Source organism: Hoplias malabaricus, chromosome 12 (genome assembly GCF_029633855.1).
Source record: "Hoplias malabaricus isolate fHopMal1 chromosome 12, fHopMal1.hap1, whole genome shotgun sequence".
Taxonomy (NCBI): Eukaryota; Metazoa; Chordata; class Actinopteri; order Characiformes; family Erythrinidae; genus Hoplias; species Hoplias malabaricus.
Window position 1 is genome coordinate 27509459 of NC_089811.1, and position 15238 is coordinate 27524696.

General features: G+C 38.0%; 2 protein-coding genes across 3 annotated transcripts in view; one reads left to right on the forward strand and one right to left on the reverse strand.

Annotated features, from left to right (window-relative positions):
• Positions 1-6597, forward strand: part of uxs1 (UDP-glucuronate decarboxylase 1) — a 36597-nt gene extending 30000 nt beyond the window's left edge. For both annotated transcript variants that reach the window (XM_066686497.1, XM_066686498.1), the window contains 6 exons: positions 413-532; positions 793-836; positions 4133-4193; positions 4341-4398; positions 4522-4625; positions 5634-6597. In XM_066686497.1, coding sequence (XP_066542594.1) covers positions 413-532; positions 793-836; positions 4133-4193; positions 4341-4398; positions 4522-4625; positions 5634-5765 — 519 coding nt within the window. In that variant the 3' untranslated portion in view covers positions 5766-6597. The remainder of the gene's footprint in view (positions 1-412; positions 533-792; positions 837-4132; positions 4194-4340; positions 4399-4521; positions 4626-5633) is intronic.
• Positions 6598-6790: 193 nt separating this feature from the next.
• Positions 6791-14146, reverse strand: ecrg4a (ECRG4 augurin precursor a). The gene is made up of 4 exons (XM_066686499.1): positions 13748-14146; positions 12410-12457; positions 9951-10114; positions 6791-8226 (listed from the first exon to the last, which is right to left on the reverse strand). The coding sequence occupies exons 1-4, from the start codon at positions 13815-13817 to the stop codon at positions 8077-8079; spliced, it is 432 nt and encodes a 143-aa protein (XP_066542596.1). The 5' UTR covers positions 13818-14146; the 3' UTR covers positions 6791-8076.
• Positions 14147-15238: the final 1092 nt, after the last annotated feature.

Consider the following 15238-nt stretch of genomic DNA (forward strand, 5'->3'; position numbering starts at 1 on the left):
GGGACCTTTCCACTGCTGTGTGATCTTTGCGTTGATTTATGATCACGTTTTGATGGAAATGACCATACTTAAATGTCTACGTTTTCCTATATCTTAATGTAATGTCCCTTGCATTGCTCTGAGTTTTCTGTTCCTGACAATATGATATCTGTTTTTTTAATAATTTATGACAGCTTTAATGGTTTTATCCATATACAAACGAAATCACAGGACAATATATTTTAACTCCCAGGCAGTTCACACTGCCCCATAGTCTTGTATATGTATGCACATATAATGCCGTGCTTGCCATTTTATGATTTATTTAGTCCCTATAAATGAAAAGGCTTTTATATTTACATCATGATTTACATCATGGAATGTTTGAAGCAGTTGTACTTATCTGAATGATTTTCTCTTATTTTTCTTTCAGGAGGGAGTGGAAGTACGAGTGGCACGGATCTTTAACACTTTTGGTTCTCGTATGCACATGAATGATGGTCGGGTTGTCAGTAATTTTATTCTACAGGCTCTACAAGGAGAGCCACTGACTGTGAGTCCTACTGATGCTGTACCAGTATGCACTTTGGCCCATTGCTCATTGAATCTTTCTTTGAGCCATAAAATAAATATGAAAATATCTACAGATTTGCAGCAATAAAAATGACTAGAATGTATCATTAGTTTCACGTCCATTGGAGACCTGCAGGCAGTAATAACCGACTAAGTTTGTGCACAGAATATAATAGATGTTTTGAGTTTAGTGTTGCGCTGTCATTTTTGTTTCATATTACTCTTTTCTGTTTTCATCAGGTTTATGGTTCAGGATCTCAGACGAGAGCATTCCAGTATGTCAGGTGAGCCTGGCCATGTGTCAGAATCAGGCATTTTTTATATTATTCCAGGGGCTTGATTCTCTATGTTCAGCTTTAGTTGTGCTTTAACAGGACATTTGTTTGCCGCCCCATGTTGTTTTTCCACTTGCAGGGCAGATATATTTATAGGCATTACAACATAAATGTTATAAGCTATATTCAGGAAAACAACATATCTGACTTTTCTCATCCTGTCTATTCTAGCAGCCGTTATCCAGTGTTTTTCTTCATGCATTAGTAGTATTGGGCCTGCGGTAATTCAGCTGATATGTTTACAGTGACTGAACATACAAGAAACAGATCACTCTCTATGTAATGAATTTATGAGTTTAACTTTTTGAATTGAATTACTGAAATAAATGAACTTTTTAATAGTATTACACTGATCATGCACAGATTTGTGAATATTACGGTGGTTTTCTGAAAGGATACTTATTACACATTTAGTTTGCTTTATTACATACAACACCTCTCTGAAGCATCTGAAATGTCTCAACACAGGTAAACCTATTAAACAAAATTCTTTTGTAAAACCAATAATGGTACTAATGATCTTAGTGCACAGCAATAATATGCAGTGTGTGTCATTCAGGGCTTCCTTACCACTACGCCTTCTTTTCTTTATTAAACAAACCAGAAATAGATTGACATGGACCACTCATGATGTGTGTGATAACTCAAGTCACATTTACACAGATGTAATGAGATTTCATGTATAGCTTTAAGGTTTGTAGAAGACATTAGAGGTACAATAACTGTTTTGATATATAAAGTTGTGTATATTTGCATACAGTGATAACTTTTACGTGTGTGTGTGAACATTAAAGGTGTGTGAGCTGAAGTATAAGCTGAAGGCTGTCAGGTGATGGGAGCATAGAGGGGAAGGTTTTGTCATCAAACATTTATGATCTTGATTATCTGAGAGTTTTGCAAAATAATTTTGCAGTTATAAAATGTTTGCTGTAAAGATTTCTTTTATATCTTAAACTTTCCCAACCCCATAAAGTAAACCTTGTTTGTGGACAGCATCTTTTATTCAACATGAACGCTGCTCGTGTGGATGTCCTTTCGAGTATAATTTAATCAAGCACCTTTCATCCACTGAAGTTTTCAATGCTGAGGCATTTCTTTGACAAACTTGAATGCCATGTTAGCAGTAAGGAATCAGAGCCATGACAGGCTTTTTGAAGCCTCACTATCTCCTCGGAACAGGTATTTACCTGTAGGTGCAGGGTTTGCTTAATTAGAGTTTCAAGAAGAGTGAGAGGACATTAGCTGCATTTAGAAAATGTTTATATAATCTCCTTGATGAACTTCCTATACTGCTTTGTATATATATTAGTTACCCAACTATGTATCTGATATATACAGCATTGTTAATACAAAGGAAATGCTATTACAGAAGGTTTTTACATTTTTGATATTAAAAAGGTTTTTAATTTCAATAAATTTGTGTTATTGAATTTGTTTTAATTTAATGCTTAAGTGGTAAAAAAACTGCAAGCTGAATCTCTGTTCGGAGAGCTGAAGGCTATAACCTTTCAGTTGCCGTATGTAATTAGCACGCTCATTTTCAACCTGCTAATTGTACTGCATTAAGTAACAAATCAGGAAATAACACATACATGCATTTTTAAAAAGTGCTATTGGCTACTCCTGCAGTAGTGAGCAAACAGAATCAAACTCTCATCATAATATTATCACCCTGCCCTTTGTATTATGTCAGCTAAGCTTTCCCCAGGTTTGTTTCTGCGCTTGTGAATTCTCTGGGGAAGCCATTAAATCAAGATTATTCAGCTCCTGATGCTGGGAACTAAAATAGCTCAGTAAATGTATAACACTGTTCCCACATGGGTCATAAGATTATTATACATAGATTACTTCTCTGACGTTCAGCAAGGTACCACAATGCATGTACAGTGAGAGCAGTTTATAAGTTTGTAGCAAGTGGACACCTCTCCCATCCACCCCAAAAATACGTCCAACAAATACATCCAACTTATGGAGTGAGCTTTTAAATATTCTGTCTTAGTGCTCAATCAGAGTGGGTACTGTCTGTTTATAGATGTTTTGGATAGCTGCCAAACTGCACATCTTCATTAGCTCTCATCTCGATACTCAGTACTTAAAAAATAAATAAATATAATTGTTCAAATTAATGGCAAGTGTAAAAGAAGAAAATTAATAAGCTACTCTCTTATATATAACATCTCTCCCTCGGTAGAGATGTGTTTCTGCTCTCTCCCATATGCTCTGTATATGTGCATTTTCCACCTCACCTGAGACACAGAAACATGTGCTTTCCAAGATGAATTGGAAAACTAATACCATGTTCTGCTTGAACTCCCTGTTGGGCTGTGTTTGACTGATATATATGTGTTTAACTTGGGTCAAGCTCTTTACTGTTTAATAATGCTTTGTTGTCTCCCCCGGTGTTGTATCGCTGAGCTGTGGCTAGGGTATCTGTGTGAAAAATTTTTTTTTGGGGGGGGGGGGATCACAGACTTCGTGCTGGTAGGGATTACTGATGAAAAGCAGGTTAATAAGGCTGAGTGTATTCAGATGATTCCACCAGCAGTAGCAGCTCTGTTACACTATACATGTCAGTGTAGATTACCTTTATTCCAGCCTTATATTTAACAAACATCCCACTAACCGTTATATTTAGCAAACTCTTTATAATGATTAAGATCTTTTTTTTGAAGTGATCTGCTCAATAATCTACTTAAATGTTTAAATAGTTTAATAATATTTGCAAAAAAAAAAAAAATTTTTAAAAGGGCTTCAAAATCCTGCATGATATTATCAGCTTCTGTCCACTGGTGGCTCTTGCTTGAAACTCATTTAAGCTGCAAGATTAAGTCTGAGCTTCCAGTCATTTACTGAATTTCAGTGAGTGTGATGTTAGTTGACTTTAGCTTTTCTTTTAGCTTGTGTGCAGTGCTTCATAAATGCATAATCTCTGCTTAAACAAAACTACCATGTTGTGTTACTTTAACTGAAGAACATGTCAGTAAGGGAGTATCATAATGAACTCGGTGTAAAAGGGTGAATAGCTGGATACTGTGCTGTCCTGCCCCGCTGGCTCCTCCACATCCTGTGATGCTGCTGTAATAGAGCTCCTATGTGTCATAACAAATGCAGTTGTTAGAAAATTAAACGTAACTGTAAATGAAAAGAAATGCTGTTCTTGTGTGTACTTCACTCACTCCTATTTTCTTGACTTGTTGTTATGCTAAATATTTAATTTTACAAAGTTTATCTCTCCTCTCGTGCAGTGATCTTGTCAATGGTCTTGTGTCCCTGATGAACAGTAACGTCAGCAGTCCTGTCAACCTGGTGGGTCTTCTGTACATATATTTTCTATCATTTTTTTTTAATAAAGCTTTGTTCTTTTACTGTTCCTGCTTTTCATGTTTAGCCAAAATGCCGCCAAACCCACTATTGAATTAATTTCTCAATTTATTCTTTCATAAATGATTCCAGGGAAACCCAGAAGAACACACCATACTGGAATTCGCTCAGCTGATTAAAAGCCTGGTTGGTGAGTGGTCAATCTGTTGTTTCTTTTAAAATCAACTAGGCTCACGTCTGTTTCCTCCTCACTGTCACTGAATGAATGATTAAATAAAGGTCTGATTTCATATTCGACACTCGCTGTGTTCAGGGAGCCGCAGTCACATTCAGTTTCTCCCAGAGGCACAGGATGACCCTCAGAGACGGAGGCCAGACATCCGAAAGGCCAAAATGCTGCTGGGCTGGGAGCCTGTGGTGAGTGCTTGTGTCAGATTATATTTTACTAAAAACCCAGGTAGAGATAAACATTGCAGATTAGAATATTACTAAATATTCTGACAATTCCTTTTCTGTTCTCATGCTTTTGTCTGTCCCTTATACACACACACACACACACACACCTGTTCTACCACCATTATACTTTCTCTGTAACTTGTATAAAGTTATATATAATACAAATAAATAATAATATAAAGCAAATTAGAAATATAAGAGTTTTTTCTATAAAGTAGTAGGTGTGAGTGAGTTTTGTTCAGATTCTCCTTGATTGCATGGATTTGTTAAATCAACAGCACACATTAGTTAAAATCATTATTTATTAACCGTTAAAACTAGGTATTGGATGATAACCTCAAATAATATGGACCCCACAGTGAGAGATTTGGAAAAAGTTAAACCCACACATTCACACACAGAGTATCCCACTGGAATAATGTTGTTTGGTTTTATTTGTTATTTGTATTTGTTTTTTAGCAAGTAAACACTTACCACTCAGATAAATAGCTTTTTAAATCTCATAATCTCTGGTGCCTAAAACTTTTGCACAGTACTCTGTGTGTGTGTGTGTGTATTTAGTTATAAACACGTTCACATCACATTTTTTGCTTCAAGTTTGGGTGCCAAATGACCCGATCTTCATGTGTGAATCCAAAAAGTAATGTGAAGTTTGTTTATTAAGGTTACAATCAATAGCAGAGGAAATGATTGGAGTTATACTGATGGTAGAACAGGTTTCATGTAGTTTTGACTTACAGCTGTAGGTTATGCACTCATCATAAAGCTCAGTTCATATTATTTGAATAATAATTAGGTTACATTTACTCTGCTGCATCATCATGGTGCTATTTGCATGGTACAATTCTTCTGCAATTTGAGGAAACCGCAGCTCATCACCTCATCTGCTATATAACCTTTCTGTGCTACTGAATCCTTCTATATAATAGTTTTTAAAATGATGTGTGTACAACTGTGTTTAAACTGTAGGTACCTTTGGAAGAAGGGCTGAACAAAACCATCCAGTACTTCAGCAAAGAGCTTGAGCATCAAGCCAATAATCAGTATATTCCCAAACCCAAGGCTGCCCGCATGAAGAAAGGCAGACCGAGACACAACTGAAGAACGGGTATTCTCTCAGGGATGTTGGGATACTGGAGGTACTGGAGCCTCTAGCTGCCATTTTACACAAGTTTTTTTTTCTCTCTTAAAAAAGAACGTTAGAAGAAACAAAAACATTTCCTAGGTTTTTCTTTCTTTTTTCAATTTTTTTGGATATTTTTGGAAAAGCAGCCGTAGTTCAGAACTGTCTCTGTCACGCTTGCTTTTCAGACATGTGCCTCAGAAAGAAAAAGAAAAATGACAAAAATAAGAAGCTCAGAGTCCTTGCCTTGCACTTTGGATTTGTCAATCATCTGTTATTTAAAAAAGTGAAAGCTTCACGTTGTGTTTCTGCGTTCATGCTGTGCAGTTTTTGACTGATGTAATCATTTTTATCGATGTTAATGTTGAGTGTCTTTTTGAACAGACACTTGTTTTCAATGTTAAGATTTACCAAGGAGGCTTGTGAATTTCTGTTAATTTATCTTGAATGTGCAGCCCAGTCCAGCAAACACTCGGTTTCTGTTCTGGAAAACTTTGAAGAGGAGGAAAAAAAGAAACTATGGGAAGTGCTTTTTTCTGCTTTACTTTGTTGTGATTTTGAGCAATGCACAGTATTGCCACATCACACTTTACACAGATCTCAGATTCTTTAATGACTTTCAAGTGGAAAAAATATTTTAATAAAATATTTACACTGATTCCTACTCCCATTTTTTGTCTTAAACACTGTTAACCCTGTGTATCATGTTTTCGTAGGTGAAAGCAGGTAAATTACAAAAAAAAACCTTGACCCTTTACTGACAGGCACAGTTTCAACAGCTTTTCTGTGTTGGTTTATTCTCACTTTTCCTCAATTGTTACAAAACAAATGTGAAAGTTCAGTGGTGCGTTATAATAAATCAGATGACTCAGATACAAGTGAGGCCAGTTTTTTTTCTTTCACTACACATAATATGGTCTGTCCATGCTTCTGGGAGAAATTCTACAAATGATCTCTGAATACAAAGAGGTAAAATAGTGCAGAACTCTTTAGCTGTGACAAAGGTGTGGGAGGTTATCAGTGAAATAAAGGACATCACTCATTCTCTCACTCAAACTATGAAAACTCAACTCAAAAGTAGGTGAATTCAAAACATACATAAGCAGTACGTTACATGGTAAAGTAGTACTTTAAAGTTATTATAATCAGCTTATTCCTATGACCACAAGATGACAAGATTTATGAAGTAAAATGACATTGTTTTGACATCATTTTTTTTACATAAAATATCTAATTGACGAGCTAAACAACAAAACAGATTTGTAAACATTTGATTATGAAGACACGTATGTGTACAAACAAGACACTGCTATTTTACCAAGGGTATTATTTACTTTTAATTATTCATTCATTCATTCATTATCAGCAACTGCTTATCCAGTTCAGGGTCGCAGTGGGTCCAGAGCCTACCTGGAATCATCGGGTGCAAGGCGGGAATACACCCTGGAGGGGGCTACTTTTAATTAAGTACGGGTAAATATGTGTATGCCATTGTTGTCAGAATAAGACCTCCTTTTTTGTTTGATTACATTTTTTTCACATGATAGGAAAACACCTGCTGCTCTCACACTGTGTCAGAATATCATTGACAAACTGACCACTAGTGAGAAGATTAATTCCATTACTCAGAAAGGAATATATTTACATTGACGTCCAGTCATTTTAAGAATGTTTTTTCCTTCTCCAAATTATCTATGAGGTTTTGTTCTGACAGTGACAGGGTAAATGCTGTTAATATAAGCAGTATTCAAGCAAATTATTCAGTGCGTAGGAAACTCTTGAACAAGTAGCCTTCAGGTACAGTGCTACCAAGAAGGTCATCTCTGCTGCTGTAAATGCAACATGGTGTGACAAAGCTGAATGGAGAGTTATTCAAAGAGAAAGGAACATTGAGGCCCACACACAGCATCAGTCATCAGAGTTGGAAGCGAAGCTCTTCGCAGCACAGGTAATGACGTACGCCTGGCAGAAACATTTGGTTATTATAGGAACAGATTCTAAGGGCCGATACAGGGTTCAGCTTTAAGTTTAATGTTAGTATATTGGCATTCTAGATTTGTGCACATAGGAAGGATTATAGACTGCAGCTCGTTTTCTTACAGGCCAAGCATAAAAGACAAATCTGTAAGAAAGTCCAGACTCTAAACCTGCAAGACTGCTGTGTGAAAAGTTGAAAGAGTAGGAGCAGGAGAGTATGAGTGTGATATTGCTTTTACACTAGGGGCTAATATCCCACACTGAATCACATTTAGTTCATGGACTATGCCATTTTTTGAGGGCAAGGAGAAGTTAATAGTAGTCATAGTTGACGTTTGCTCCGTGTCGGTAATGAGAGGGATAGCGAGGGCCCATGGGGGAGTTCTCATCGTAGTGGTGCTGCCGGGACGGGTCACTGGAGAGAGATTGGTCTTTCCAGTATGACAAGTCAGCTTCCAGTCTCTGAAAGAACATTGCAAAAAATGATTTTTCCAGACTCTGAATTAATGAAATATGAGCTACTTTAAAGAGGCATTCTACATTTAATGTGGGGTTTGGGTTGTTGTGTAGTGTTCTGTACTGCAGTATACAGCCTCAGTTTGACTTCTGTACTTCTTCATGTACAGCTCCTCCAAAGTTCCTTTTCTTAATAGAAATTATAACAGTGGGCAACATGTATTCCCCTCTAACACTTTGATATATGGTGTAAGAATAAAAATGTAATTTTCCGAGGACATTCCTGGGAAAGGCAGACAGGTGAATTAAACATCTTTGAAAAATCCTAAAGGTCAAGGGAACATTGTCAGTTACTTGCATTTCAAAGGCGAAAAGGGATTTTAGAAAGATACATAGTGGGAGAAATTGACAAGTTCGTAAATGGCTCTGTAACTCACAAAGGAGCTTTCTATTTTTGCTTGATTTCAACTGACTTGATGGGAGAACTTTGGAAGGCAGTTGAATTGTTTGTCTACAGTCAGAGGAGAGTGTTCCCATCACAATCATCAGTGAGCCCTCAACAGAGCCAGAACTGATGAAATGGCTCAATGGAAAGACTAACAGTGCAGGCTAGATGGTAGCTTCAGACACTGAGATTGGACCTGTCTGACAGGTTTGCCTCTCCATTTTGAGTGCACAGTGAAAATTTAAAGGACAAAGTGACTCGAAAATTATGGGCGAAGGAAGACTGCAACTGGACAATGGTGCTGTCTTGAGACCTCACCAGGCAGGTTAAAGGCACCAGAAGTTGGCCCTGGGAAACTTGTTCTTCTGTTGTCGCAGATATACTTACACTTTAGAGGGGCATGTTGTAGGTGTTTAGTATTTGTTCATATTTAGGTTAATTTACACCTAATGAATGAGTTCAGTTACTTTAAGGTACACCCTTAAAGAAAAGCTTTGCCATGAGTCTAAGTTGCATTTGAGCCATCATGACCAAGGCTAAGCATCAGCTAAAGGGATATAAAATTCCTCTGTGTCAAGCCATGTAGCAGTGGAAGTCTGGTCATCATTCAGAATTACCTAGGACTGTATCTGTAATCCAAACACACACACATCCAACATCAGTACCTGACCTCTCTTACATTAATTCAACCGACCAATCCCCACAGCAATGTTCTGAAAAGTAATGTAAAGATTTCAAGTAGTGGCTGTCACTGCATCAAAATGGGGGTAATATTTTTAATATAATAAATTAAATATTGGGAGGAAAGGTGACAGTATGGTGCCTAATATATTGCCTTTGACATAAGACAAAAATTCAGTATTAAAATAACCTTAAAATGTAAATCTGATTATATTTTTTAAAAAAAGGAGGTAATTTGCCTAAAAATTTGGAACGCCTAATGAAGATACTTGTTAATTACGGCATGGAAAAGTGTCACTTAACCTTCAGTCTCGTCCTTAACCTGGCCATGAACCACCTACTGCTGCAGGAAAAGAAATCTGACTGACACACAAAATGACCAATCACAAGTCAGCTGTTTGACATGACATGTAGAAAGAGGCGATCATCAGAATGCTGATACTGATCAGAATGTACAGTGTCAGATACAGTATCAGAATGCAACTGGCAGAATCCTGACAGTGAAGCCAGGATTGTGCAATAAAAATATCAGACTCTCTGTCAGCTTGAGTGCAGAGCGTCGGTGGCTGAGACTTCTTAGCTTTTAACACTGCCATATACTGACCGCTTCATCATAGCCCATATACATGAACTGCTGGATCCACTGCTGCACATCTGGACGGCTGCGGTCCCAAAGGTTCCTCTTGGGTCTCTTCAGAGAAGCCAGGAACTGCATGGCCTTGGATGGAGGAACTGCCACTGCAGAAGCTGACTTCACCTCACTCTCCACTGGTAAAAGACAGAGCGGTCATATCACAGTCACGAAAAATGTGTTTAAGAATTGAAGCTGTCCACTGGAACAGTAACATGATTCTCTGGAATGGTCCCTGAAAAGAAGCACTACAGCAGTATCAGCTCAAAGACTAAGGTTTTCTCCTCAGTTTAGACATCAGTGCTAATACATTTTTATATATATATATTCCAGGTAGGCTCTGGACCCACCGTGACCCTGAATTGGATAAGCAGTTACAGATAATGGATGGATATATATCATTTTTTTGTCCAAACTATAGGAGAAGGAAAAACCCTAACTTTCAATGGAAGTAATAAGACTTTACTGCAAGCAATTTTGGAGCATTCCTATTGGTCCAGTCATCATTAAATGTTCACACAATGTGAAGGACATTTACTGTGCTACTAAAAATCATCAAAAAAAAATGGAGAAACATGTTTGACTGGACAGCAACTATACATATAAAAATTAGCAATATTATGTATAGCCAAACCCACAAGTTTAAAAAGGACACAAGCAGATTGAGGCCAAAAAAAAACACTTTCAAAATAACAACTCTAGATATGGCTAGTTTTTGTCTTTCACCGTGTTTGGTTTAACATATACACATCTACCCAAAAAGTTTTTTAACCATAATTTAAAGTGTCTGTCTTCATGCTGCAGATATTTGGTGCTGTTTCTCCCAGAACATTGACGAAAACTCTAAGACTGGCCCCCTACCCATTATTCCCTACATTACTCACTACAAAGTGCACTATTTTAGGAAACTGGGTTCAAGAGGGTAGTGAACAATTTTGGACTTACTCAAATACCTTAAGTATTTATTCAATGAATCCTCTATTTATGTCTGTAACATGTCTGTAGAGAGGCTGCCATTGCTGTTGTCTGGAGTATGGCTGGTTATTATCTGCTAGGGTATATCAGATGTACATTACATAGTCTAGTGCACTGTAGGATTGTTTGAGAGATTAAAAAATGATGCACGTTTTCGGACACATACAGAAAGACAGACCACCAGAAGAGTGATCTAGTTAATACGACACAGACAGTAAGCATAATTCAGACTCAGTTATTTAATATCATAGTTTTACTAGAACTTAGTTAGTTAATTTTTTATACTTTTTTTTTTCACGTTTTCAAGTGTCATCCATGTTCTTTTCAGAGATGCTGATATCTGGGGTGGTCAGGGGGTGGGTATCTGGGGTGGTCATCACTCTGACTTTCACAGTGCTCTATATTTAACCCCTAAGCCCTAAAAAACATTGCTACAAGTGCAGCAATTTCCCAAACTTTTTTCATTCATTCATTATCTGTAACCACTTATCCAGTTCAGGGTCGTGGTGGGTCCAGAGCCTACCTGGAATCATTGGGCAAGGCAGGAATACACCCTGGAGGGGGCGCCAGTCCTTCAAAGGGCAACACAGACACACATTCACTCACACCTACAGACACTTTTTGAGTCGCCAATCCACCTATCAAGGTGTGTTTTTGGACTGTGGGAGGAAACCGGAGCACCCGGAGGAAACCCACGCGGACACGGGGAGAACACCCCAACCTCCAGGCCCCTGGAGCCCCAACACTACCTACTGCGCCACCATGCGAAAATAATCTCAATGATGCCCAGTGCCAAACAGAGCAGAACAACATTCAGCTCCATAAACTCCCTACATTTCCATATAAGGTTCTTTCAAAAAGTTCTTTTTGAACAGATCTCTTGCTCTGCCACATATGTCAGTCCTTACAGTCATTAAGATGTTTTCCCTTAAAGAAAACCACAGAAAAACAGTTAATTCAATGCACGTTTAGAGCTCGATCCCAATGCAAGTGAGTTTTTTTAGGACATTTCACACCTAAAACATCTGAGGTGATTGTCTGAATATCCATATCATCATTGTCACAGCGTAATCATGTGTCCCCAAAACTTTAAAGGACACTAATAATGGAAGTTAATGAAGCAATGTTTTCCAAATAAATCTGCACACTTGTTTTCGTTCACCTTTCATGAAAATTAACACAATGCAAATGGTAACTGGAGAGTTCCAATGATGCAAATGATAAAAATGTAAAACAAAACCAATGGAGATACAAAGTTTTTGCTAAACATCAATGAAATGTTAGCTGATACCTATTGTTTCCAAAACAGATATGGGATATTAAGATATATAATGAGCAGGTTTCATAGTATTAATCATTAGTAGAGCAGAAATGTGAAGGAAAATAGAACAAAGAAAAACAGAGGCTGCAGATATTAACATGAACAAAGAAATGAATACAACAGACTCTTAAGTCACCTTCTCTCTTCTTCAGAATTCTGTGTAGAGCGTTCTCGCTGGACACATCTGGAAAACATTTATGAATAGACTGGCATAAGTTTTACATACTCAGCAATGGTTTGGAAACTCTCTCACACACAGACATCATAAAAGTGTAATTTGAGCTGATTACCTTACCGTACTCACAGTATTTTTCCACAATTTACTAGTTCAGCTTCCCATAAAACCACTCACTGTACATTCCTCATCTGCACACAGAACTGCAGAACTGTACACACAGTCAGGGAAGGCTGGCATGTAAAGAAAAACAGCAGGAGCTATGCTACGTGTGCAAATGTTTGTGAACTCCTCATTATCAAAGAATACATCTGCAACATTGTGCAACCACTATGGACACAGAAGATTAGTTGTGCACACACAGAGTGAACAATCTCCAAAGAAAAGAATGAAATGAAATAGGACACTTTGGAGCAGATGCACATAAACTTATGGGACCTATGCTCAATGCCATGTATTCTAGAGGAGAGTAATTCAACTGATATTCTTGGTGATATGAGTCCAGAGGGTTTCTTATGACAGCAGCAAAAAGCTTTTCTAAATTTTCAGTCTACTTGGAACAGTGGAACTGTGTTCTCTTGAGCTCCATTCGAATCCTTTAGGATGAGTGATCCAGGATTACTCATTCAAAACTGAACCTGACCTCACTAATGTTCTACTGAATGGGTGCAATCAACTTCAAACTAAATATTACAGATATTCTGATCAATAAATATGTTCCACAGAATAATCCTAAAGCCAGTGTATGCAGAAATGCTCATATTTTTTGTGTGGTCTTTGCTGCAGGTTGCTGTGTTCATAGTAAGACTGACTCAGTCTGTCTGGCACATTGTCATTAAAAATGTAAAGAGCCAAAAAGCCGCTAGTAGAACAGAGACGTTAAACTGCACTGACATGTTATTGGCAGCCACACTCCTATGTGACATCCTTAATATTCACTATTGTACATCCACAACGTTTTACAGACACACTTTGTGAGATGGAGTATGACCAAAGAATACTGTAAATCATATGTCATATATCTTAACACCCCAGTATTCCTCAAGTGGGACATAAAAAGTTAGGGGCAGATACATAGGTCTCAGTAAACAACATGTAAAGAGAAGGTTACACCTACAAATGAGCCTTTACTCAAACAATATCTTTTACATATGTTCAGTTAAGGATGGTATATGTGTGCATTAATTCACTTTAGACTTTTAGAGTTTACAGAAACATCTTGCGGGTCTGAACAGAGATGGCACATTAAGCAGGAAAGATCTCACACTGTGGGTGAGAGAGAGAGAGAGCTGAGATTACCTGAGAGAGCCAGCAGAGTCAGTAAGGTGAGAAAGGCGAAGAGCCGTAAATAAAAGTTTGATGAGACCATAATTTCTTGACTTCTTTTCCTCTTTTCTTTCTTCCTCTGTCTGTACTCCTTTACTGAATCTGAAGCTGTTGAGGTTCCAGCTGCACTGGAGGGGAGGAGAAAGAGAGAGAGAGAGAGAGAGAGCGAGCCTCGGTCCAAAATGGCTGTTTTTTCTCTGTCTTACTGGCTGAGCTACAGTATCTGGGCGAGAAACAGCATCTGGAAGTGTTTAGACAATAGAGAGACCGCAGAAAATTGAACTGCATGAAAAGAAATGAGGTTGGTGCTCTATTTCTGCTCCACATGTGGGTAATAGGCGGTACAGTGGTGCAGCAAGAAGCGTCACACATCTCCAGGGACCTGGAGGTTGTGGGTTCGAGTTCCGCTCTGGGTGACTGTCTGTGAGGAGTTTGTTGTGTTCTACTCGTATCTCTGCTTTTACAGATTAGTTAAGATGGAACCATCAACTGCATGAAAGTAAACGCATACAGAAAGTGTTACAAATGAGTTCCTGTGGTAATTCAAACAGTGAATAAAATTATACAGACGAATTAAACAAAAGCCATCTACACGTGACAGCAGAGCCGGACCGCCGCTCACTACGCACACTGCGTAGAGCCCCGCAAATTAACGAAGTCCCCCTCGTGTCAAGTTAGGGTTAGTGTATCATCAGAAGATAAAGAAAATCAATGTTTCAGGATATGAAAAGAGGAAAAAAACACCCTACGAGACTGAGCTCCGGGAACAGCAGTGAGATAAACCTGTGACTGGTCTTCTTCAGGTTAGAATGTTAATATAAAATAATCTACAAAACCAGCCGCGGTAATATATTAAGAGGTGACGTGCACTGCGCAGAGACTCTACACAACCTTAAGCCTCGCATCGCCACTGAATCATGAACCACATCTGAAGCAGAAAAGTGAGCATATATTGATGTTATAATGTCTAGTGCTCCTTTAAATTTCACCAAACACAACAGTACACTCTAAAAATTCCTTACTATTTCAGTCCACATTAAAAAATATTAGTTACTTCCAAGCGCTAAGTTAAGTTTTTCGAAGATTCAGTTCCACCTTAAATCCTGCCGCGATATTCACACAATCATACTAATCATACACGGGCATATTTGATGTTTTCGTTATACCTTAAACAGTGAAGCAGTGAGTGCCTGGGCATCACTACTGCATCATTTAAGGTGACACATACTGCAAGCTGGATTATAAACAGTTACATTTGCTCCTTTTTCTTCTGTTCCACCTTAAGTGTTGCAGCCGTATATCTTATACAATTAGCAAAAAAAGGCGGGAGAATACTAGTGGAGAGTCAAGTACAACTGTCAAAATATGGTCACATTTTTGCTCTCAGGTTTCAGGTGGAAGGCCTCATCAAAATTTTGCTAGCTCTGGGCTACAGTCACTTTTTTATTCAAATATACCATTCCA